The 24,509-nt window shown below is 47.9% G+C and overlaps 1 protein-coding gene across 5 annotated transcripts in view; it reads right to left on the bottom strand.

Moving 5' to 3' along the window:
* The window catches only part of BDH1 (3-hydroxybutyrate dehydrogenase 1), a 40,831-nt gene extending 17,116 nt beyond the window's left edge, over positions 1 to 23,715 (bottom strand). The window contains exons 1-4 of one of the 5 annotated variants that reach the window (XM_044383075.3): positions 23,623 to 23,715; positions 10,764 to 10,890; positions 4,009 to 4,081; positions 3,239 to 3,349 (exon numbers count right to left, since the gene is read on the bottom strand). In XM_044383075.3, coding sequence (XP_044239010.1) covers positions 3,239 to 3,349; positions 4,009 to 4,081; positions 10,764 to 10,846 — 267 coding nt within the window. In that variant the 5' untranslated portion in view covers positions 10,847 to 10,890; positions 23,623 to 23,715. Of the gene's footprint in view, positions 1 to 3,238; positions 3,350 to 4,008; positions 4,082 to 10,763; positions 10,891 to 13,922; positions 14,146 to 17,606; positions 17,713 to 18,975; positions 19,236 to 23,622 lie in introns of those variants that run through there. The other 4 variants (XM_057306688.1, XM_026496074.4, XM_044383067.3 and 1 more) reach the window with 4 other exon arrangements.
* Positions 23,716 to 24,509: the final 794 nt, after the last annotated feature.

The raw sequence follows: 24,509 nt of genomic DNA, 5'->3' as shown, positions 1-24,509 counted from the left end.
GACAGAAATCAGCGCTACCAGGCCCAGAGGTAGGTGTGGGGCTTCGGTGCAAACGGCCAAGAGGGAGATTTCGGAGTGATGGAAATGTTTGAGAAGTGGATCGTGGTGAGGTTGCACAACCCTCCAAACTGGAAGAACGTCCCCTCCTCCTTTCGCAGCCTCATGTCCCAGGGCTTCCCCTCAGACACCCTAAATGCCACTTGATGAATCTCAAAGGAGCCTCAGTTTCTACCTGGGACAGCATTACTCATTCTCCATGGCCCGGAACGAATGTCACCTCCTCTGTCACGCCAGGAGCAATCCCTTCCTTGTACGCGCTCTCATTAAACACCCCGCACAACTCTGGGAACCCTCTTCACTCTAACCGTTCCAGCTGTGTCTGTGCACGGCTGTCCTTCACCACTGGGCAGCGAGCTCCTTAGAAGCAGGAACCGGGTAACGTTCTTCCACAGCACCTATCAAAGCAGCAGGCACATCACGAGCATTTGGCAAATGAATGAGTGAATGAGTGAATGAGCGCAGCTCTGCAGAACAAGTGAGACTGAAGTGAAGAGAATCATTAGGGAATTAGGTAGGGGCTGTTTTACGCAACAGATGACCCAGTTGTTAGGAAAGCAATTAAAAAACAACTACAAACCCTGGCCCAAGTCCCGGGTAGTACTGGTATTAAATACTCAGCTTGAAGTAGGATTCTGGGAAGATGGCGGAGTGGGAAGCACGAGGAATCTCTTTCCCCACCTAGACAATAGTTCCCCACTATTTTGGAACTCTGGAGTCTGTTGAAGAGATGAAAGGCACCCAAATTGGAAAGGAAGAAGGAAAATTGTGTTTTCAGATGACATGATCTTCTATGTAGAGTACCCTAAAGATTCCCCCCAAGAACTTATTGGAACTAATAAATGAATTCAGCAAAGTAGCAGGACACCGAGTCAACACAAAAATCAGTTGCATTTCTGTACACAAACAACGAACAATCTGAAATTACAAAAATAATCCCATTTGTGATAGCATCAAAAAGAATAAAATACTTAGGAATTAACTTAACCAAGGAGGTAAAAGATGTGTACAATGAAACTATGAAACATTTCTGAAAGAAATTAAAGAAGGCATAAATAAATGGAAACACATCCCACATTCATGGACCAGAAGACGTAATATTGTTAAAATGTAGATACTACTGAAAGCAATCTACAGATTGCCATTCCTGTCAAAATCTTAATGATGTTTTCTGCAGAAAAACACATCCTAAAATTCATAGGAAATCTCAAGGGACCCCAAAGAGCCAAAACAATCTTGAAAAAGAAGAACAAAACTGGGTGATACAGACTTACTGATTTAAAATTTACCACAAAGCTACACTAATCAAAACAGTCCAGTACTGGCATAGAAACAGACATATAGAACGATGGAATAGAAGAAAGAGCCCAGAAATAAACCTTCACATATGTGGTCAAATGATTTTTGACAAGAGCACCAAGACTATTCAATGGGGCAGGAAAAGACAGTATTTTCAACAAATGGTGTTGCAATAACTGGATTGTCCACATGCAAAAGAAAGAAGTTGGGCCCTTACCTAATACCAGATACAAAAATTCACTCCAAGTGGCTCAAGGACCTAAATATAAGACCCCCAAAAGTAAAATGTTTAGAAGAAAACAGGACAAAAGTGTCACAACTTTGGATTTGGCAATGATTTCTTGGATACGACATCAAAGGCACAGGAAACAAAAGGAAAAATTGGCAAACTGGACTTCATAAAAATTTTTAAGTTTTGTACATCCAGAGACACTACCCATGGAATAAAAAAGCAATCTGTAGAATGGGAGAAGATATTTGCAAATCATATATCTGATAAGGAATTAATATTCAGAATATATAAGTCCTAAAACTCAACAACAACAGTAACAACAAACAATCCAGTTTAAAACTGGGCAAAGAACTTGAATAGACATTTCTCCAAAGAAGATATATGAATGGCCAATAAGCACATGAAAAGATGGTCAACATCAGTAATCATTAGGGAAATGCAAATCAAAACTACAATGAAAAACTACCTCACAGCATTAAGCTGGCCACTATAAAAACAAAAACAAAAACAAGTATTGGTGAGGATGTGGAAAAATTGGAACCCTTGTACACTATTGATGAGAATACAAAATGGTGCAGCCACTGTGGAAAACAGTATGGCAGTTCCTCAATTAAAAACAGAATTGCCATGTGATCTAGCAATTCTACTTTTGGGTATACAGCGAGAAGAGTTCAAAGCATGATCTCAAAGAGATATTTGTACACCCATGTTCATAGCATCCTTATTCACAATAGCTAAAACTTGGAAGCAATCCAAGTGTCCAACGATAGATGAATGGATAATAAAATGTGATATATGTATGTTATGGAATATTACTCAGCCTTAAAAAGGAAACATATTCTGTAATATGCCACAATAGGGACAAACTTTGAGGACATTATGCCAAGTGAAATAAGCCAGTCACAAAAAGACAAATACTATAAATTCTACTTATATAAGGTACTTAGAACAGACAAACCCATAAAAACAGAAATTGTAATGGTGGTTGCCACGGGGTGGACAGAGGAGAAAATGGACAGCTTTGGTATTAGGTATAGAGTTTTACAAGATGAAAAGTGTTATGGGGATGGATGGGAGTAATGGTTATATAACAATGTGAATGTATTTAATACTACTGAACAGTACACTTTAAAAATGGTTAAGATGGTAGGGGCCCCTGGGTGGCTCAGTTGGTTAAGCATCCTAACTCTTCGGCTCAGGTCATGATCTCAGAGTCATGAGATCGAGCCCGCCATTAGGCTCTGCACCAGGTGCAGAGCCTGCTTAAGATTCTCTCTCTCTTGGGGCGCCTGGGTGGCTCAGTCGTTAAACGGCTGGTCATGATCCCAGGGTCCTGGGATCAAGCCCCGCATCAGGCTCCCTGCTCAGCGGGAAGCCTGCTTCTCCCTCTCCCACTCTCCCTGCTGGTGTTCCCTCTCTCTCTGTGTCTCTCTCTGTGCAATAAATAAATAAAATCTTTAAAAAAAAAAAAAAGATTCTCTCTCTCCCTCTCCCTCTGCCCCTCCTTAACCCATTCTTTCTCTCTCTCTCAAAAAAAAAAAAAGGTTAAGGTAAATTTTATGTTACGTGTATTTTACTACAATTTTTAAAACCCTACAAACAGTAACTATGTGTAAAGGACAATGGTGACAGAGAGGACCCATCTCTTACCTTCAACAAGCAGCCAGCAAACACAAGGAAGCCTTTTGAATGCAGATGCTTGGCCAAGGAGAACCCAAATCCCGAGTCGCAGCCTGTGACCAGGACAGCTTTGCTGCCAACCTGTTTAAGAAGGTCAGACCCCACATTAGGAACCCTGGAGCCTTAAGAGCATGGTGACCAAGCCTCCCCTGGGCAATGATGATTAGTGTTTCCTGAGTGGGCCAGTCCTGGCCCTGCCCACCTGCCTCTAGCTGTTAGAGAAGCACCGTAGTAGAGTGGAAAATGCTGGAGACTCAATCAGGAGATAAGGTTCCAACCCAAATTCTGCCACCAACTGACAATGTTACCTGGGGAGGTCACATCCCCCTTCTGGACCTCAGTTTCCTCATCTACAACCCCCATCATCACCACCCCCATCATCACGGTATTTATCATTTCTTACCATGTGCGAGTCACTGTGCACTCATTTTTCTTATTTAACACCCACAGTAACTCCACACAGTAAGCATGATTATTACGCCACGTTACAAGTGAGGAAACAGATATTTTCTAAATGCCCAAGGTAGTCAGTCTGTGGTAGAGCTGGAACTCAAACCAGGACTGAGAGAATCCAATCTACACTCTTAACCCCAAACTTCATCTGATGGCAGAAGTGGGGTGGCTGAGAGAGTAAGTGGTTCCGAGCATCCCAGAGGCACTGAAGCCCCGCTCTGAGGGTGGCCCAGGGCTGGGGACCCCTAGGGAAGGGCTGTGACCACCGTAGTGGGGCTGCCACTCACCGGCTTCACCTCATCAGAATAAGCACGACGGCCGATAGGGACCAAAGAGGCGGAGTAAAACAGCAGCACGGGCCTGCAGGAGAAGAGGAAGCCGTGAGCAAAGGCTGCACTCATCCCTGGACCTCGTTCCTGGGGCAAACAACTCAGAGGACCCTCAGCCACCAGTGTGCACCCCACTGCTCCCCACCCCAAGCCCCTGAGGACAATCCGCTGGTACTACTGAGGAAGATGGCCTCTTTCCTTCAGGCTTGCTAGGCTGGGACAAAGTCAGCCAGCAGGTGCAGTGGCCATTTCTGCCACTGTGTGGGACTCGCCCTCCTGTGATACAGCGTTGTTAACAAAGCCTTCTGCAAATCCAATGTCTTCACCCCAAGGTTTTATGCTACTTCCTGATAGTTTTTTTCTTTCCTTTTTAAAAAAGATGTTATTTATTTATTTGAGAGCGAGTGAGAGAAAGCATGAGTGGGGGCAGGAGCAAAGGGAGAGGGAGAAGCAGACTCTCCTTTGAGCAGGGAGCCCAATGCAGGACTCGATCCCAGGACCCTGAGATCAGGACCTGAGCCGAAGGCAGATGCTTAACCCACTGAGCCACCCAGGCGCCCCCTGATAGTTTTTTTCCAATTAAACTTTTATTTTGAAATAATTGTAGGTGTCAAATGCAGTTAAGAAATAACAGAGAGATGCCCTGTAACCTTTTACGCAATTTCCCCCAATGGTAACATTTTGCAAAACTAGAGCACCATATCACAATCAGGATATTGACACAGAGGCAGTGAAAATACAGAACGTTTCCATCACCACAAGGATCCCTAATGTTACCCTTTTATAGTCACACCTGCTTCTGCCCCACCCCACATCCTCCTTAACCACTAATCTGTTCATCTCTATAATTTTGTCCTTTCAAGAATGTTATATAAATGGAGTCACACAGTATATAACTTTTTGGGATTGCTTTTTCACTCAACATAATTCTCGGATTCAACCTGATTGTTGCATATATCGGTAATTTGTTCTTTTTTTTTAATTGCTAAATTGTATTCCATGGTGTGGGCATACCACAGTTCGTTCCACCATTCAACTGTTTTTGTTTGCTTCTTTTTGCTTTTCAGTATGCTCCATGCCCAAACTCAACCCTGAGATCAAGAGTTGCACGCTCTCCTGTCTGAGCCCACCAGGCTCCCTTCTTTTGTCCATATTCTAATTGTATTGTTTGTTCTTTCACTCTTGAGTTCTGAGAGTTCTTTACAGATTTTAGATGCTAGTCCTCTGTTACTAGCAGGATGCAATATTTCTCCTCTTCTGCAAGCCGTCTTTTCTTCCTCTTCACAGGGCCTTTCCCAGAGGGAATGTGTTTCATTTAGATGAGGTCTGATTTATGGGTCATGCTTTTTGTGTCAAGTTTTGGAACTCTTTGCCTCTCCCAGAACCCGAATATTTTCTCTTGTTTTTTTTTTCCTAAAGGTTTGATCATTTTATGTTTTACATCTTAAGCCCATGATCCATTTTGAGTTTTGTATACAATGTGAGACTTAGGTCAAAGTTTATTGTTTTACTTATGAATGTCCAATTGCTCCAGAACCATTTTTTGGGAAATGTTCTCTTTTCTGCCTTGAATTGCTTTTTCACCTTTGTCAAACATCAGTCAGGCATATTTGTGTGGGCCTACTTCTGGATTCTCTCTTATGTTTCATTGAGCTATGTGCTCTCATCTTATTTTTCTTTTTCAAAATTGTTTTTGCTATTCTATTTTCCTTCCCTCTTCATATAAATTTTAGAACCATCTTGTCCTTATCTACAAAAATCTGACTGTGATTTTGATAGAAATTGTGCTAAACTCATATATCAATTTGGAGGAAACTGACATTTTTACATTTTTGAGTCCTTCAATCCCTGAACTTACTATGGGATCATTGATTTCTTTCATCAGCACTGTATAGTTTTCTGCAGTACAAATCCTGTACATGCTTGTTGTATTTATACCTCCATACCTCACTTTTTTGAGCATTTTAAATGGTATTGTTTTAAATTTTGATCCTGAGGTTCATTGCTAGGATATAAAAATACATTGATTTTTGTGTGCTATCTCAGTTCCTGGAGCACACCCATTTTCCCATGGGTTATATTTTCATGTATTGCTAAACTCTATTTGCTAATGTTTTAAGAATTTTTGCATCTATATTCATGAAGAATAATGGTATGCAGGTCTCTCTCTCTCTTTTTTTTTTTTTTTTTTTTTTGGTATAGCCTTTGTCTGGCTTGGGAATCCAGGTAATACTACCTTCATAAGCTAAACTGGGAAGTGTTACTGTAGGGTAGGGATGGGAGTTCCCGCTCCCTACTAGGTCTCCACTTCTACTCCCTGGCTGGGAGGGGTTGGAGTACCTCACTATCGCTCCCCACATGCATGGGAACGTGTGGTGTCATTACTGCTGAGAGGCTGGCAAAGTCCTGACTCTCCCGGACTTCCGCCCAAGCAGGCAGGGTGCCTGATTGCTGCTGGGTGAGAACAAAAGGCCTGGCCCGTCCTTGGCTTTCTGGGATGCTACCTCTGCTGGAGGGACTGGGGTACCTCACTGCAGCCTGGTGAATGTGGAAGTCGAGGCTCAGCACCCACTTTTGCAGGTGCAGGTAGGGATGGGGCCACGGCTTTTCCTGTGGTGTTTGGCTGGAATACAGCAATTACTGTCTCAAGTTTTCTGTCTTGCTAGGCTGGTCTTTGGGCTAGAGAGAGCAGGCTTTCGCTGGGGCTTTTTGTCCTGAGCTCATTGGCGTTTCTGGGTTGCCAGCATCTTCAGCTCCAAGTGTGGGGAAGATGAAGAGGAAAGTAAACCTAAAGAGCTCATCACTGTGTTGTTTCTTGGACCCTGGGGTCCCTGGCTGATCCATCGTCTCCTCTCCATTTTCTAGAGACTTGTTACGCTTGTTTTATATAACCTGGGGCTTTTAGTTGTATCCAATGGAAGGAATAGAGAAAAGTACATCTACTCCATCTTTCTAGAAGGAGAAGTACTGCTGGTTTTTTTTTTAATCTATTTTTTAAAGATTTTATTTATTCATCTGAGACAGAGAGATACAGAGAGAGAGCATGAGCAGGGGAGAGGCTGGCACTTCTGAGCCACCCAGGCACCCCTTAATCTATTTTTTAAATTTTATTTATTTGAGAGGAAAGAGAGAGAGAGAAAGAGAGGGAGGACAGGCAGAGGAGAGGAAGAAGCAGACTCCCCCTGAGCAGGAAGCCCAGAATGGGGCTCGATGTGGGGCTCGATCCCAGGACCCCAAGATCATGACCTGAGCCAAAGGTAGATGCTTACCCGACTGAGCCACCCGGGTGCCCCGAAGTACTGTTAATTTTTAAATGAGTATTAAACCACAAACAATAAATGGAGGTGGCAGGAGCAGCTGAGCAGCTGGTAACAGGGGAGAGGAGGTAGGAGAGAAACTTTTTTTTTACTGTGTATTATTTTATACCAGTTGAATTTTGTACTATGTGAATATATTACCTATTCAAAACATAAAGTTTTTAAAATATTCATAAGTATGTGTTATCCAGGGATGCCTGGGTGGCTCAGTCGGTTAAGCGGCTGCCTTCGGCTCAGGTCACGATCTCAGGGTCCTGGGATCCAGCCCTGTGTCAAGCTCCCTGCCAGCAGGGGAGTCTGCTTCTCCTGCTTTCTCTGCCCCTCTTCCCCCTTGTGCTCTCTTTCTAATAAATACATTTTAAAAATCTTTAAAAAAATGTTTTAAAAAATGTGTTATCCAACATTCTTAAAGAACAATGGGTTCATTAGACAGAAACGAGGGTCCACTAGGAAAATCTGCCGAGGTAAACTCCTGTCCTTTTGAATTGCCACAGAAGAGTCTGTTTGGGTTTTAAGTCCTGGTGCATGGTGGTCTTAAGTGTGAGCTGAATGGTATGGTTAGTAAACCCAAAGGTAGTTAAATGACTTTATTCAAAGAAAATCACTGTTTTCCCGAGACCCCAGGGGTTAAACTGCAAAAAGAAGAAGGTGTCTCTTTTGACCAGATTATATGTGTTCTTTGCCCACAAGTCCCCTTTGTACTACTTGATACTTTAAAAAGTAACAGAAAGGTCACAGCAAGAGAAAGAATTTATTTCAAACTGACTTGCTGCCAGATTTTTTCTAATCTCCCTCCCTGTTCTCAAATATATCCCGGCTCAAACTTGACTCTCCTTGGGTGTAGGATAGCAAGTTCTAGTGCTCAACCCCAGCTGTCAATGGCTGGGTTCCTCCTCTCCGGAGAGCACAAGGCTCCACCCCTCCACACCCAACCTCCAAGAGGAAGAACCCTGACAAGGCGAGTGAGTGGAGCCGACCTTAGCGGGGGGAAGGTCCAGCAACACCAGAGTACCCTCCCGGGGATACTTGGCTTCCCAGCCTCTCCCCGTGGCCACTCCAGATGCTGCAGGATGCCTAGCATGCGGCTACCTCTCAGTCTGGAGGCTCCCTGGGCCTGGGAAGACCTCAATACCTCAATTCCCTAACTTTAGTGGACAAGCCCCTGGGAAGCTTATTAAAATGCAGACTCCCAGGTCCCTGCCATTGACATTCTGATTCAGTTTTCTGAGGGGTCGAACCCCAAAGAGGCAGCAGCCACATTCAGAGAAGAGCTCGCTGACTGCTGTCCTCAGCTAATGAGTGCAATTAGATGGGGCAGAGAAGGTACAATCTGGCACTTTCCCCAAGGGCCTGTGGAAGAACCTCTTGGTCCCCAGAGTCCTGTCATCTAGGAACTTGCCAGGCCGCATTTGAGATGTCATTTGAGATGATTAAAGCTGGCCGGGGCATTAATTCTGGCCTCTTCTCCATCTCACCTGTCTGTGTCTCTCCCATCATGAATCCGCAACAATAAGGAGTAACCCAGCTTTCTGTGGAGAGGAGTCGTGATGAAGTAATTGGACAGGCTGACTATAAGGAGACGGGGTCTAGGAGGGCCAAATGTCAGTGACACAGTGCAGCCTGGGAGGAATACGGCCTCACACAGCAGCGTATGCAAAAACAAGAGAGTCTGGTCAACCATGAATCACAAGGGACGTGACTGCCAACAGAATCTACGTGAACCAGGGCTGGAAGGGGTGAAGGAGCCCTTCCCCACTCTGCCCAGATCAGGCTCTCCTGGAGTATTACATGTCATGCCCAGGCAGGCAGAGCTGACCACTGGCCAGCTGGTCTGTGTCACCAGGATCCAGGAGGTGGGGGATGCATCAGTAAGTCACCTCTCCCGGGGCAGGGCCAGAGCCTTCTACTGAAGCCAGAAACTCAAAATCCGAGGGCGGTGCAGAGCCAGTAACCAAGGCAGGCTGTCAGGTCAGAGTCCTTCAAGAGAGCCAGGCTCCATTCCCCCTTCCATGGGATGTGGCCTCTGTGGAAAGGGCCATTTCATACTCTTCTTCTATGATGTCCTCTGCTAGTTGAAGCCCGTTTCCAACCAAGCTTCTGTAGCCCATGGAAATGATTTTAAGCAAATGGTCCTAAAAGCCTAAATGCATGTTCTTCGAGACAGTCTTATTTATTGGCATCGAAAATATCCATTGATTTTCTAGCTGCTGAGACTTTGCATTTAACCTGACCCTTCATTTCACTCCTCTCAAATATAAAAGAATGGAAAGTGTATTATTTTTTTCCTTGCTCTGGCTGCAAAAGAAGAAAATGAGGTAACGGAGCACTCTGCATCCCCTTGGAAAAGGCGATTCCAGAAGTTCTCAAAGAAGAGCTGCTTGTTTAACTTGTGCTTCATGCTTTCTCTAAATCATGCACACCATTCAGGGAAGCCTCTGGACATTTTAGTTAACTGGTTTCATGTGTAAGATTTGAAAAGAGCAGTTATCCAGGTGATCAAAGTATTCAGACACATCAACATTCTATGCCTCCTGGGGCGCCTGGGTGTTAAGTTTCTGCCTTCGGTTTGGGTCATGATCCCAGTGTCCTAGGATCGAGCCCCACATCGGGCTCCCTGCTCAGCAGGGAGCCTGCTTCTCCCTCATCTGCCTGCCACTCCTTGTGCTTGTGCCCACGCTTTCTCTGTGTCAAATAAATAAATAAAATCTTTAAAACACACACACACACTCTATGCCTCCCGAGGCAACGTTCCAAGAGGGGCATCACCTTATTTGGGGGGGGGGGTTCTTCCATACACATCTGAATGTACACACAACGGAACACCACACAAACCCAAACTGATAGGCATTCTTCCAAAGTGTCAAAGTCATGAAAACCAAGACTGAAGAACCATCCCCAGGAGGAAGAGATTGAGGAGACATGACAGCTAAATGCACTGTGGGAGCCTGGTTTGTACCTGGGACCAGGAAAAGGTCCATTCGTAGGCCATTTGGTGACCTCTGAATCCGGTCTGTAGATTAGGTCACCATATTACCGCAGCGGTCATTTGCTGGTTTTGATGATTGTGCTATGGTTTGTAAGATGTCAACATGCAGGGAAGTGAGGTGACGTGAGATACAGGAACTCTGTACTATTTTTGCAACCTTCAAATAAGGGTAGTTATTTCAAAATAAAAAGTTGAAAAACACAAAACAGGGATGAAAGATCTTCTTCCGTGCCCTGTGAAGGTCTTTGTCTTTTGAGGACACCTTTGTGTTTCTCCGCTGGGGGACAGCAGGACTGACAGACATCTTTGAGAGTCAGGCCTTCTCACCTCTGCAGCATCTGTGTGGGACGAGCTCTGTTTTGCCCACTAAGTGTGACCCTCTAGGGCACCTCCACCCTTTTGTTTCTTACCTTGTTCCATTTTCTCTATCGTAGCAACTCAAGGTTCTCCCTGGGAGCTGTGACAGGGGTCTGAAGAGGCGGGCGGTCAGCATGGCGGCCACAAGAGGTAGAACGGTGGGCCTCCTCCTGGTGGGTTCTGAAACACAAAATGCACCCTCAGTGTTGCCTTGTTGCCTCCATGGGTGTCTCCTTCAGGGGCTGAGGCGGGAATGGCCATTTTTGCTGCAGGTTGTAAGAGTCCAACTGGGCTCCGTCTGTCTGGCCCAGGTCCGGTCACAGTACCGGGCAGGGTCCTCCTGGACCTCGCTCATCCAGCTGCACCCTCATATGATGGAAAGAGTCAGGAGCTGGGGTCTAGTTCTCGTTGTGCCACCAATTCCTTGGGCAACTGTGGGCGAGCTGTCACCCATCTATAACAGGTCACCAAGTGAAGTAGCAACCACGGGGGGGGGGAGGACTTGGGGACCCACCCCCACGGGGACTCCAACTCCATGAGCCTCATTCCTTCTCTGTGTTCCCAATGACCAGCAGATCATCAGTCTATGGTGACCCAGGGCATCGGCCTGCGCTCTGTTTGGCCACATGTCTCCACAGGCAGCTCTCCCAGCCCGTGCCACGTATCACTGGGCTCAGCCTTCCACCAATCTCCCCCACCCCACCACACACAGGGTCTGGCTCTGAGGCTCAACTCATCAGCAGCTCTGGGGCATGGAGCCTGGAGCTAGAAAGTGAGACACACGTTCATCAACCTAAATTCACACACACACACACACACACACACACACACACACACAGTCTCTCCCCCCCCCCCCCCAACCCTCTTTTGAAGTCAAATCAACCTTACTGCAACAAGGCCATGTACCGCGTGGTCACCTTAAGTCACCTTAAGGCTACTGAGCACAGGACTGGCTGTGCATGATTGACCGTGGACTGGTGTGTGCATCAGCTTCGGCCCAGGGGAAGCAAGGGGAGGCTGGGAGGGAGCTGAGCAGGGCAACCACAGCCAGAGGAGCGTCGCTCTTCTCCTGGTGAACCTGCTTTGCTATAGCACTGTTACCAGAAGGAGGTTGCGCCTGGGAGGCAGCTCCCCCCGGCCCTTGTCCTGCCGCCCACACCTAACGGGTGACCTGGGCCACTAGGTCTGGAGCCAATTCATCACCTGGCTAGCCACTGCACGGTTCTCTGTGGGCGGCAGGGGGAGGTGTTTAATCTGTTTAATCTTCAAGAAAGGAAAACGAATAGGGATCCCTTGGCTAGTGTGATCTTTCCCGGACTATGCAGCAGGCTCTTACTTCCACTCCTGTCCCTACTCACCACACTATTCCCGGCACTGCAGCCAGAAAGATCTTTGTAATACTGGTCAAGTGCGGCGCCTGGGTGGCTCAGTCGGTTAAACGCTGGTTGAGGTCATGATCTTAGGGTCCTGGGATTGAACCTCACATCAGGCTCCCAGCTCAGCGGGGAGCCTACTCCCCCCCACCCCCGCTCATGTTCTCTCTCTGCCTCTCTCTCTCAAATAAATAAAATCTTTAAAAAAAAAAAACCAAACCTGTCAACTTATGTGACTCCTTTGCCTAAAAGCCTCCTCTCCATGCCTGTTGGGAGTGGGCCTCTGCCTCCCTTCCCAGCCTTGTCTGGTACCACCTTCCCCTCTGCTCACTGCTCTATGGCCACACTGACCTTCTGAAAGCTTCTGTGTGTGTGCCAAGCTCTTTCCTGGCTCAGGGCCCTGGCCTTTGCTCTTCCCTCACACTAGGTGGCTGAGTCCTTCTGACTCTTCGGACTTCAGAGGGGCCGTCCCAGATCCCCCATGCAGCACACACAGATTGCTCTCTGTAAGATCACTCTTCGATCCAAAAGCACCGTGTTTCTTTACTTTATCCTCCCCTTCTAGATCATCAGCTCAGTGGGGCCAGGGGCCTTGTCAGTCTTGTTCACCACTGAATCCTTCCTGCCTAGAAGAAGCCTGACACAAAGGATGCATTCAGTGAGTCTCTGCGAGTGGTGATGAGCTGTGTGTAGAAAGTCGGCCTGTGGCCAACACTGAAGTTGCCGTAGCAAGCACTTGGCAGGCAACAGCAAAACGGAGCCCGCGCTGGCCCTTCAGAGAAGGCTCGAGCGCACGTGGCTCAGTCTTCACCTGGGGGCCTCGTCCCCACCCTAGCCCCTGAGCTGGCTGAGCACAGGCATCTCCACCTCTCCCTCTCCGTCAGGACCAGAGTCTGAGGTCACGGCCACAGGCGGACTCCAAATCCAGTAGTCTGTAATTAAAGCCCTTCATCCCTTCTGCTCAGTGTCTGTGGCATGGTATCTCCACACAGAGGGCTGCTTTCAATTTTATTGTCCCTCAAGTCAGCAATATCGGAAAGTCCTGGAGTAAAAATAGCTTAAAGTACATGAAAACTTGGCCCTTTGAATAAAGGCACTATTCGCGATGTCATCTCTTACACACAGAATGGTAGGATTTTAGATCTCTTCTTCCTTTTTAAGTTTCCAAAATATGCTTCTTTTTCCACAGCAAACAGTGCTATAGGCCGTGGGATTCCCATGCAGTCTTCGGGGATGTTTGCCATCTTAATGCCTAGTGCTGGGCTTTCTCCTCTGTTAATATGAAGTTCTCAAACTTGAAAAGCCCTCACTTGCCTTTGGGTTTGGAAACAGAGGTGGCTGTGAGAGCTGGCTGCTGCAAGAAGGCAGAGCACCTTTTGGGGGTGGGGGGGGGGGGACAGTCTCCTGGGCCTTGTACTCAGTCAGCTGCCCCAGGGAAACTTGACACAGAGGACTTGACTGCCAGGGACCAAATTTAGAAGATACTGTCACGAAATCAAGATGCTCACATGCCAATCTGGAATCTGGGAGAAACTTTTTTTTTCCTCTCTTATCTTTTTAAAGATTTTATTTTTTTATTTGAGAAAGAGAGAGAGAGCACAAGCAGGGGGAGTGGCAGAGGGAGAGAGAGAAGCGGACTCCCTGCTGAGCAGAGAGCCAGACATGGGGCTCGATCCCAGGACCCCAGGATCATGACCTGAGCTGAAGGCAGATGCTTAACTGAGTCACCAGGCACCCCAAGGGAGAAACTTTTCTAACACTAAGAACACCTGCGTCTACTCTCGAGGGCACCCCCTTCCATTTTCAATGTGTCAACCATGCATAACCTGTGGAATGTACCTTCTTTCCAAAAAAACAGTGTGTGCATCCTGGCCCCAGTGCTGGGCTCCCTTGTGGCATGCTGCCAGGACTATCTCGCAGAGGACGCAGCTGGTTGCATTCCTGTAGGCTAGGATCAAGGTCTCTCTCGCAAGGGCAGACATTCCCCATACTGAAATCCTTGGAAAAAGCAGGCCATCAGCAGGCAACAGGAACACAGGAGGCAGGCCTTAGGCAGGAAAGACAACGTATGTGTTTCTAGATGCGAAGTCTCGATGAGCCTTGGCACTACCAAGTGGGGAAGGAAGGCCCTATCCCACTGAGGAGGGCAGGAAGGGTTTAGGCAGGAAATGTTCCTATGTAGGGACCCCACACTGAGGAGCTTAAAACCAGTGAGCTTCTGTGTGAGATTCGAAGGTCTGACAACCGGCAGCCTGCCTCCAACGTGTCCTACCTGGCTGTTTCTGTTTGTCCAGCCTAGTGTTTTAAAAGGCAATGTAACTAGGCAGCTAAGTTATGCCTGAACTCAATACAAGGTTTACACTTACTCTCTATCTTCAGCCTAACCGCAGTCCCCTTTGTTAACTTCCTGGACTCTGCAGGCATTTGAGTTTGAAACCCCTACCCAGATAGATATATATTATCCTTTGGCTATTTCCCTTCTGGTTACGTAGTATAGGCTTGCCTGAAAGTTCCAGCCCAGCTCAGCTACACAGGCTAACCGCACAGTTAACAGGGGCTTCCTTAAGGCCATGCAAAAGGGAAACCTGACATGGGTTAAAGCCCTAATTCAAAAAAGATGACCATTATTCCTTACAGAGAGGACTATTCTGGAACCAAAGTCTTATATAGAGGAACATTAAATGATATAGTAGACGACGGTCTCACCACCATTTTATCATAGATACAGAGGTGACTCATAGCTGTGTGACAGAGATCTTCAGTAAAAGCCAAGGGTTTACCTGTACAGCCTAGTTCAGCGAAGGCAAACCTAACGCAGACACTTCAGTTAGTGTGACAGACAGTCCAGTCGCCTGATTAAACTCAGGTGATGCCAGCTCTCCTCAGACAACACAGCACCAACACTCTCTGAGGTGGTCATCTTTTGGGTCCTGCTCACCTGATCCCTGCCCTCTCAGACCTGTCTCTCGCCCACAGGATTTGGCCTCCGCAGCTGTAGTTGGCCAGTGAGACCTGCCGTCTGGCCATGGAGGACTGGAGGACACAGTGAACCCATCATTCTGTCCCCTGGCTCTGTGGAAGAATGCAAACTGGCCTCTGGGGAAGGGGCAGGGACAAGTGCTCAGTAGTGGGGAGCGCCCAGCCATGCCACACTGGGCCTGAAGCCAGAAAGGATGGAGAAAGCCGACCTGCAGAGAGAAGAGTCAGGCACACAGGCAGAAAGGAGGAGAGATGGACAGAGAGAAAAAAGAGAAACACAACAGCAGAGCCTCCTCAGGGCAGGGCTGCTTCTGAGACCCATTTGCCCTCCTGTCCTTCAGCTCTGTAAGGCACTCAAGGTCTTTATTCTCCATGGGATTTAAATAAACCTAAAGTCTCTGTTCCTTGCAGCCAAAACAATACCAGCTGACATGCACGGAAACAGGTTTTTTCTGCAGAGCATTATGACTAATTCTTAAGCTCGCCCCATCTTCTGAGAATGCCACGCTGTAGATCTTGCAGTGATAACAGGAACCCGTGCCTCCTCCTCTCCACTTCTCATCTGTCCTGCCCCAGAAAAAGTGTTACCAGAGCCGTCAAAATTGCCAGGTTAAGCAGGCATTCCATCCCTAGGATAATAGGGCTTGCCTAGCAAATTCAAGTCAGACCGCTGAACGGTGGGAGTCTCAGGGTTCCATCGGCGGGCTCTTCACACACCCATGGTGAGTTCTCAGAGCTTTAAATAGGATTTACATGCTGCCAGCTCCTAAATGTTTACCTCCTACTTGCCTCCTCCTCCAAACTTCAGACTTACATATCTACCTGCCCATCCAACATCTCCACTGGAATATTTAATAGGTTATCTATTCTAATTTATAATAACCTCTCCCAAATTGAGCTTGTGCTATGGCACTGAATATCTGCTTCTCTGCGCCTTCCTCATTCTCGATCCCTCTGGTTTTTTGCACACTCCACAGCCAAGCTGTGAGCACATCCTAACCCCACCTTCACAATATAGCTAGAGCCCTCTGATACCGTCTTTGCCTAAGCCGTCTTCACTTCTTGCCAGGATTACTGCAGTCGCCACCCGACTTGGCTCCTGGCTTCCACCTTTGTCCACCTTCAGACACGGCTCAACACAGGCCTGGATGATCCTGTGAAATACCACTCAGATCGTGTCACTCCTGCACCAAACTCTTGCTCGCAGGAAAAGCCCAAATCACTACAGATTGGCCCCAAGACCCTCCATGATCTTGGGTCCTCCCCCCCCCACCCCCGTTCACAGCACCTTCTTGCTATCCTTAGTACATGACAAGTAAGCTCCTGCTTCGGAAACTTTGCCCTTACTTGGAACATTCTTCCCCCTCCCTATCCCACAGGGCTCCTTCTCTCACGTCAGTCTTTTACTCAGATGTTTCCTCAGGAAGACATTCCCTGGCTACCCCCTCAACCCCACCCCCACCCTGGCATTTTCTATTCCCCCTTCCCCACTTCCACTCCCCCCCCTTCCTTGACTTACTACCTTATAACAGTATACACATTGTACTTATTTAAATTACTTGTTATCTTTCAGTCCCATTAGAATGTAAACTCTGAGAGCAGGGGGTTTTGTCTGCTTTGGTCACTGTCATTCTCCCAACACCTAACAGTGCTCTCAACATAGTTGGCACATAATATGTGAGTTACTTAAGGAGGTTTTCAGCAGAGGAATACTATGATCAGACTTACGTTTTAATACAATAAATCTCACCAGGTTAAGAATAAACCGAGGATGAAGAAAAGCAGAGAGACCATTTATATGCTGCGGCAGTAATCCCAGTTGTGCACTGCACAACTCCAGTGAAATGTGAAAAGGCACTCTCTGGAGATATACAGAAGGGCTGCCAGCCCTTGTGGAAACTAGGAAGGTAATTAGAAATGGTCAAAGTCTGGCTACGTTTTGAAGGTAGAGCCCCATATGATTTAACTGACAAACTTAATGGAGAATGCGCAAGAATGAAAAATCAAAGATATTTCCAAGATTTGTGGTGCAGATATAAAAAAATAATAATATCAGCACAACTGAGAAATTGAAGAGTCATTCTATTTATAAGTGCTTCCCACATTTCAAATCCGGGTAAACAAGCCAGGCCTCACCTGGCCCCTCCAAATCACTGTACTTTTCTCATCTACTCATTACCATTTGCTACACCATGGCTCGACAAGCCCTGTACTCTCCAGTTTCCATGTTTTGCTCATCCCATACCACATCTGACTTGTTCATATGACCAAGTCCTGATTCAAAGGACACTCCTCCAAGATGCCTTTCCTGACGTCCTAACTTTAAAAACTCAGTCTCTCGCCTACATTTCCATTCCATCCCTTCCTTCTGTGCCTCTGTAACAGCACTTAGCACAGCACTTACCTAAGCAAGTAGTATTAGAGGTCTTTCTGTTTATAAACATTCACAGCCCCTATTCACCAACTCCCACCTGCACTGTGAGCTCCCCACAGATAGGATCCACGTGTTCTATCATTGACTTCCGCCTCCTCCAAAATACCTACTCTGGTGTCTGCCAGGAAACAGCCACTGTACACACGTGTATGGAGAGAATATGAAAGCTGCACAAATTCCCAAGGTCGGCTTCCACGCCCGCCAGGGTGTATATAAACCCATGAAAGGCCGGCCTCCAAAGCTCAGGTAGAAAGTAGGACATATGCTGCGTCATAAAGGATCGTGACAGCAGGAAGCCTGCAGGCTGCCCTCCGTAATGAAACACGTGCCTCTGCAACTACCCCCCAAGCACGGCGAGCCCATGACTCCCATCAGCTGACTCGAGGCCGGTTTTGGCCGACTGGCTGGAAAAAACGCGCAGAGCTCAACGACACGCGCAGAGCTCAACGACACGCGCAGCGCCAAGCCCTCCCCGAGGCGGCTGCGGGCGGACAGCCAGGACACCTTCTCCCGCACGCTCGGGCACTCAAGCAGAACGCTACCGAGCCCGAGGCGCCGGCGCCGCCACCTCGCTCCACACCGCGCGGACGGCCGCGCAGCCAATGGCAGCGCCGCCCTTCCTTCCCGCCGGCAGGAGGCGGGAGCCAGGAGGCTCGGCTCGAGCCGCGCTCCCATTGGCTGAGACGAAGCCGCCCAGACAAAGCCCCGCGGTGCGCGCGGGCGGCTTGGCGGGCCGGGGCTTGACACCACCTCAGCAGCCGCAGGCTGGCCCCGCGGCGCCTCCCCTGCACCCCTCCCCCTGCTCTCCTCCCCGTCCTGTTGCCTGTCTGGTCCTCCAGCAACAGCAGGCGCACCTCGTGCTCGACCGGCAGCCTAACCACCGTCTCCCATCCTTCCCGAGGGCCCAGCGGCAGAGGAGGAACACTCCCCAGCAGGGGTTCGAGGAGGACGCGATGTGGGGCAGGAGGAGGGAGATGCGGTGAAGAAGGGGGTGGGCCGAGCCTGCGGCTGGAACGCCCGGCTTCGGTACCGGCTCGGCTTCCGACTATGAAATGACCTTGGGCCCCTTCCTTCCCTTTGGAGGGCCGGGGTGGTCTGTAAAATGCGGAGGCGGGGAAGGATGAGTGCCGAGAGTTTCCCCTGGGCGCCTCGCGGCTGGCTGCGTGTTCAGCCTGGGCCTCCTCCTGCGGAGCACATTATGCCCAATAATAAACGCCAGGCAGGCTCCCAGAGCGCGGGTAGAAGGCCCAGGAAGGCGGTGGGTGAGGACCACCTGGGATTGAGACGGATCTGGGCAGGATCCGTCCATCTCCCCACCCTTTCCCCGGCCGCAGCTGCAGGGCCAGACCTATAGGAATCTGCATTACCCACCCGCATCCGGGCGACTCGGCCAAGGGGCCGCGCAAGGCCAAACCAAACAGAGCAGGGGGTGTCGGCGCATCCCGCCCGCGCTGCAGAGATGTGGACCCCTCCTCTTACCCCAAACCAAATGGGTGGAGGGGTTCCGGCTGCGGAGGGCCCAGCTGGCGCGTTCCCCTGAGCCCGACCCTTCGCGGGTACTCCTGGCTTGGACCGCCGAGTGGGGGCGCTGCCGCCGTTTCCTTCTCGAAGCCCCCTGTACACGTTCCCACGGCTGCGGCTTCCTACCTGGGCTACCGGATGCCGCCTAGCCTAGACACAGTGGGTGCAAGCTGTCTGGCTGCGCGGGGCGGGGCGGACCGCGGGCGTCGCCGGGGCGGGGAGTGCTCCTGCGCTTTCTCCTTCCTCCTCCGGCGTCCCGCCTGGCCCTCCTCCCGCAGAGGGTACCACCAATCCGGCTCCCAGCCCGAGATTAACCCCTTGCCAGGCGCTGATCTCCATCGTCAGCCGCGTTCTGGAAAGGCTGGCTCTCGGACTGGGAGGAGCAGGTGCCGCACCAGGAACTGAGGGAATCTGGTGAGAAATGAGGCTCCTTCCAGCTTCTGCGCATGTTGGCTGACTTAAGGACTCATCGGAGTTGGTTGGGTGGTTTTTATATTTGTCTTTTGATCGGATGAAATGCATTTAAAGAATTACTCCTATGAATTTTAAAAAGTAATTTAATAGCACAGCTACCAGAGTTTGAACAATAGAACGTCAGGGCCAATTGCCCACAGATCAGGATGACCGCGCCAAGTTTCTAGGATGAAAAACCGCCTAAGGAGAGAAGGAAACTATGGACAAACTCGTGACAGCGGCTATGTTTCCGTCAAATTACAGAAGCGTTGATTGGAAAGGGGCTACGCAGATGAAAAAGGGAGGGAGGGGCTGACCTGGTGGGGCTTTAAAAGGAACTTCTCAGCTCCGTTCCATGAGCTTCTTGAGAGTTACTATTTCTTCTTTATCCCCAGCTCCTGACGCATAGAGTCTTGAAGAATGCGAGGGTCCCAAAAGCAGGATGCACTTGATTCTCTGTACCCATTTTACAGACAAACTCAAACCAATGTACTTTCTTCAGTGCTGCGTTTCAGAATACTCACTCTGTACGCCCAGCCACAGGCATAACATAAATCATTATATTGGGTTGCTGGTTACACTCTGAGGGTTATGCATTGCTAAGAAAGCATTTAATTAAAGGAGGAATTACTGTTTCCACCTAGAAAAACCGGAAGTCCTGACTTTGGACTGAGAATTAAATGGAAATGTAGCTCTATTTATGGAAGACACAGAAAGGACATTTGATCTACAGTTAGTTATATCAGATTGCACCTGTGGCTGACCTCACAGCTTCCCAGCCCATCTTTTTGTTCGAGCTTTGCTGTGACAAACGACTGCATACAGGTGTTACCTGTGAGCACCTTGCCTGGGCTGCACCTGGTGTCGTCTTGCCTCTAGTCTTCCCTGTCACAGCAGCCAGGGACCTCTGCGGAAAATCCCTGCCCATTTTGACACATGTGCATACCTACAAATTGTCAAAGAACTAACACTTCTTGGGACAAGCTTTGAGGCAGAAACGAGCTGATGGAGAAATACTCCCCTCTTCCATTCTTCTGGTGCGCAGTTCTAAGGCGTATTCTGCATAGCTCCTGAGAGGATAGAGCCCACGGTGGTGCCCAACTTTATCAGTTCAGTACTGCACCCTTGGTTTGCTTTTGTCTGTTCTTCCTTCCTTGCCTGATCTTCCCACCCCTCCATTCCTGTTCCTTGGGCTTTGATCCCAAAATAAACTACCTGTATGAAAATTCTTGCTCAGAGTGTTTTTCAGGAAACCAGACTAAGCCAATCAACCCAAAAGAGGCATCTCTGCCCACCTGTCGGGGTCATTCTCAGCAGACCGTTCCCAAGTCTGCTAACAAGGACTCAGTTTGTTCAGCCTGGGCTTTTGCTCCTTTTATCTCCCAGTTGCCCTGCCCTCTAGGGATCACCAGTAAGCTCTCGGAGACGGGCAAAAGGCATGGGGACTCCCAAGAGACAGGGCCAGCTGAAGGCCTGGATCTAAATGAGTCTGACAAGGTCATTCTCAGCAACCCTTAAATCTCTCCCCTGTTTCCGAGGTCCTGGCTGCTGACTTTGAAACTGGAGGAACTCTCAGCTCTGGGGTTGAACATGGAAGCGGAGATGATGTGGGACCCAATTCACTCCCAATACAGTGTGTGCTGAGATTCTGTCTCCTTTCTGCCCTCCTCTTCCCCTCACCCTCTTGTAAAAGCTGTTCCTCTACCCAGATACAAGGTCTCAGGCCATGCATGGTGTGAGGCACCTAGCACGTTTCATCTCATTTCAACACCCATGGTGCTGTTGCAAATTATGCAGCTAGTCTGGGAGGGAAGCGGCCCTTCACCTCTGCCTTCAAGGGAAATGAGACATGCACAGAAGTTAATGAATCATTAGAAGTCCCATAAGTCTTCTAAAAGAGGGATATGTAAGTGTAGTGGGAGTTCTGGCAGGACTTCAGGACGGGCTTTGTAGAAGAGGTAGCATCCTGAAAGACTCTGTTGGAACGAAGCCCCCTTAAGAGACCCCCACTGCCCCGAGAGCCACAGTGTTTGCTCCCGTCCATATCAGTTCCTAATTGCCTCCTGGCTCACACAGTTCCTGAATCCCAGTCAAGCTAATCATTCCCTCATCTTCCGAGGCCCCAGCCCTCCCCCTCTAGACCTGGCCCTGTTCCATCTCTGAATGCCCTTCGTCTTCTCTGCCCTCAGTGTTAAGTGTTGAATGTCAAATGGCGCAGGTTAAATCCTGCCCTTGGCCAGCCACCTCGAAGCCCTCCGGGAGCCCACCTGTGCAGCCCTCTGTGCTGAGCGTTGCTGGGGAAGAGAGAAGAATAACACCGTTTACTATTCCAAACCCTACAGGGCTTCTGTTTGTTTTGAAACAATTGAATTTTCTTAAAAAAAAAAATGGGGAGGTGGCTAAATATCATGTTCTTAATTCTGCAGAATTTTTAAAGTATCAAGCAGCTTTTTTCTATAATTGACAGTGAAACGAAGAAAAAGCTCAAAGGATTATTCTAAAAGCTGCCGTGCGTGCTCAGAATCTAATGCGCTGAAAAGAGCCCTTGATCCCGACGTGACTGTAATACTGAATTCTGCCCATGAATGAGAACTGGAGACCCAGGCTTTGCCCTGCAGTGAATGAGCAAGCAAAACAAGAGCTTGGCCCTTCCTGGAAAAGGAGGGGCGGTGTCAGGCACCCGCATCCTCACCCCCTTTCTGTCTCTTGACTCCAATGTCTTTAACTAAAATTTTGGGGGTTTTTTTAACAACAGTTTGGTATGAGGAGTGGTTTAGAAATTTTCTTTTTTTTTTTTGAGTGGGCTCCTTGCCCAACATGGGGCCTAAACTCAGGACCCTGAAATCAAGAGTCATATGCTCTACGAAGTAAGCCAGGCGGATGCCCCAGTAGTTTGGAAATTTAAGCAAAGTTTCTTTGAGGTAATTGGAATCTTTGAAGGCGGTAAGTATGAGAAGGTAAAAAACAGTGTCCCCGCCTCTGTCCATTCACCCCAAGCTAGCGCAACCCATAAATCTCCTTCCTTCCTTCTTTCAGTTTACATCTGAGCCTTATTATATATTACAGGCATTGTGCTTTGTTCTCAGTATACAGTGATAACCGAATGTGGGGTCCCCGGCTTCAACAGCACAACTTAGCAGTTAATTGCTACGTACCAGACACCACGTCAAGAGCTTTGTGTGCGTTATTGCACTTAATCTCTGTAACCGTCTTAAAAGTGACCTAAGATTATCCCCATTTTGCATCTAAGGAAGTTGAGGCCTAGAGAGGTCAAAAAATTGCCCACAGGAATACAATTGGCAAGTGACAGAGACAGATACCACATAAGTCCACCCTATTCCATAGACTTTCTTTCCTTCTTTCTTTCTTTTTTGAGAGAGAGAGAATGTGCACAAGCCGGGGATAGAGAGAGAAAGAATCTCAAGCAGGAGCCTGACGAGGGGCTTCATCTCACCACCCTGAGATCATGACCTGAGCTGAAATCAAGATGGACGCTCAACGGACTGAGCCACCCAGGCGCCCTCCAAAGACTTTTTTTAAGCCTACCGCCAATTGCCCTAAGGTTCTTGCTTAAACAAAAGATGAAAATTCCAGTTTATAAGGGTCTTTGGAATAGAGAATTTTTTATAACCTGTTGGGCATTGTTTCTGTAAGTGATCTAGCAGGAGCTCAAATGCCTTATTACACGGAAATTTCTTTCAACAAATACGACACAGGTGCCAAGATCTGATGCCCTCACCTAGGAAAAGTAATTATAGGTTCTAATTGACCATATCAACCTCGAAAGAGAAAAATATGGGACAAGATTCTCAACCCTTAAATCTAATTTTCTGACCTTCAAATTCTGTTTTTTCAAAGAATATTTGCTACAGTAAACCCTTAAAAATCAGGATATCAAACCATATGCTTATTTTTATTCATCTCTTCAATTTTTTTCAAACGAATATGTACTTTCTAAAGTATTTTCTGCTTCTTGCACCAAGGATTGGGCCTACTATTTTGAAAGGGTAATCAAATTGCCAAGACGCTGCCTCTCTATTTTGGGTTGCCAGAACCTCTTTCCCTCCCCAACTCCCTCCCCTCAACCAGGCTCTTCCCAAGACTTGAAGGTTTTCCTTCTGTTGATATTTCTCACATTCAGTATTCACTCACCTTCGCCGGTGGTGGGGTAGCCGTGTCCCCTCAGCACTATCAGCACGCAGGGTACTCTCCAGGTAAGGTCCAAGGCAGATACACCTGGAGTCCCCTTAATGCTCAGTTAATAGGGTGTAATACACACCCCTGGAAACCTCTTCCAAAATGTATGTGTATTATTTCAATGCTTGCCTTTAGCAGAGAAGGGAAACTCTCACACTCATTTGATAAAACAAACTAATGACAAAATACAATGTTTAGAGTTGTGGATGTTTGTGTGTTTGTCATTAAATAGGCAAAGTTCAGCTTTGTAAATGTTTGTTTTAAGCTTAAAATGTCTGTGAGTTTAGCCCTCTGATAAGCAGAGGGTCAAGAGTAAACGCCACTGATTAGGGACTATTCAGAAAAAATTATGCCAAAGGGCAGCTCCAGCTGACTTCACCTCAAGCTCCTCCTGCCAGGTATATGTAGACATAGGACCATAGGAAATGGTCTGAACAGAAAGAAATATCCAGAGAAGTCCTGAGCATGACCCAGAATCAGGACCTGAGAAAGATTTCAAGATGGCCAAGTAGCTTTAGACAGAGTTAGTTGTGAGAGGATGGGGTAAAAACATACCCCTTGAACATCACGATGGAGGTAAGGAAGAGTATGTCTGGAGTATAGGAGATCCCTTAAGGGTGTCTCTTAGTATTACCATGCCCTGTCATTAAAGTCAGTGGAAAATTACAACAATCAAATTCAGGCAGGATGCTAATGACCTTGATCCTCCATGAATGAAGGTCCAGGGCATCCTACCAGGTAAAGAAGCACAAACAGACAAGGACAAAGGGAATATGAAATGGGCAATAGGAAAAAGTAATTATAAATACCAGCTACAACCCCGTGATCAGTTACAGAAAACA

Source organism: Ursus arctos, unplaced genomic scaffold, assembly GCF_023065955.2.
Source record: "Ursus arctos isolate Adak ecotype North America unplaced genomic scaffold, UrsArc2.0 scaffold_4, whole genome shotgun sequence".
Classification (NCBI taxonomy): domain Eukaryota; kingdom Metazoa; phylum Chordata; class Mammalia; order Carnivora; family Ursidae; genus Ursus; species Ursus arctos.
Note: the sequence above shows the minus strand (reverse complement) of the source record. Positions and strands in the feature narration are given on the sequence as shown.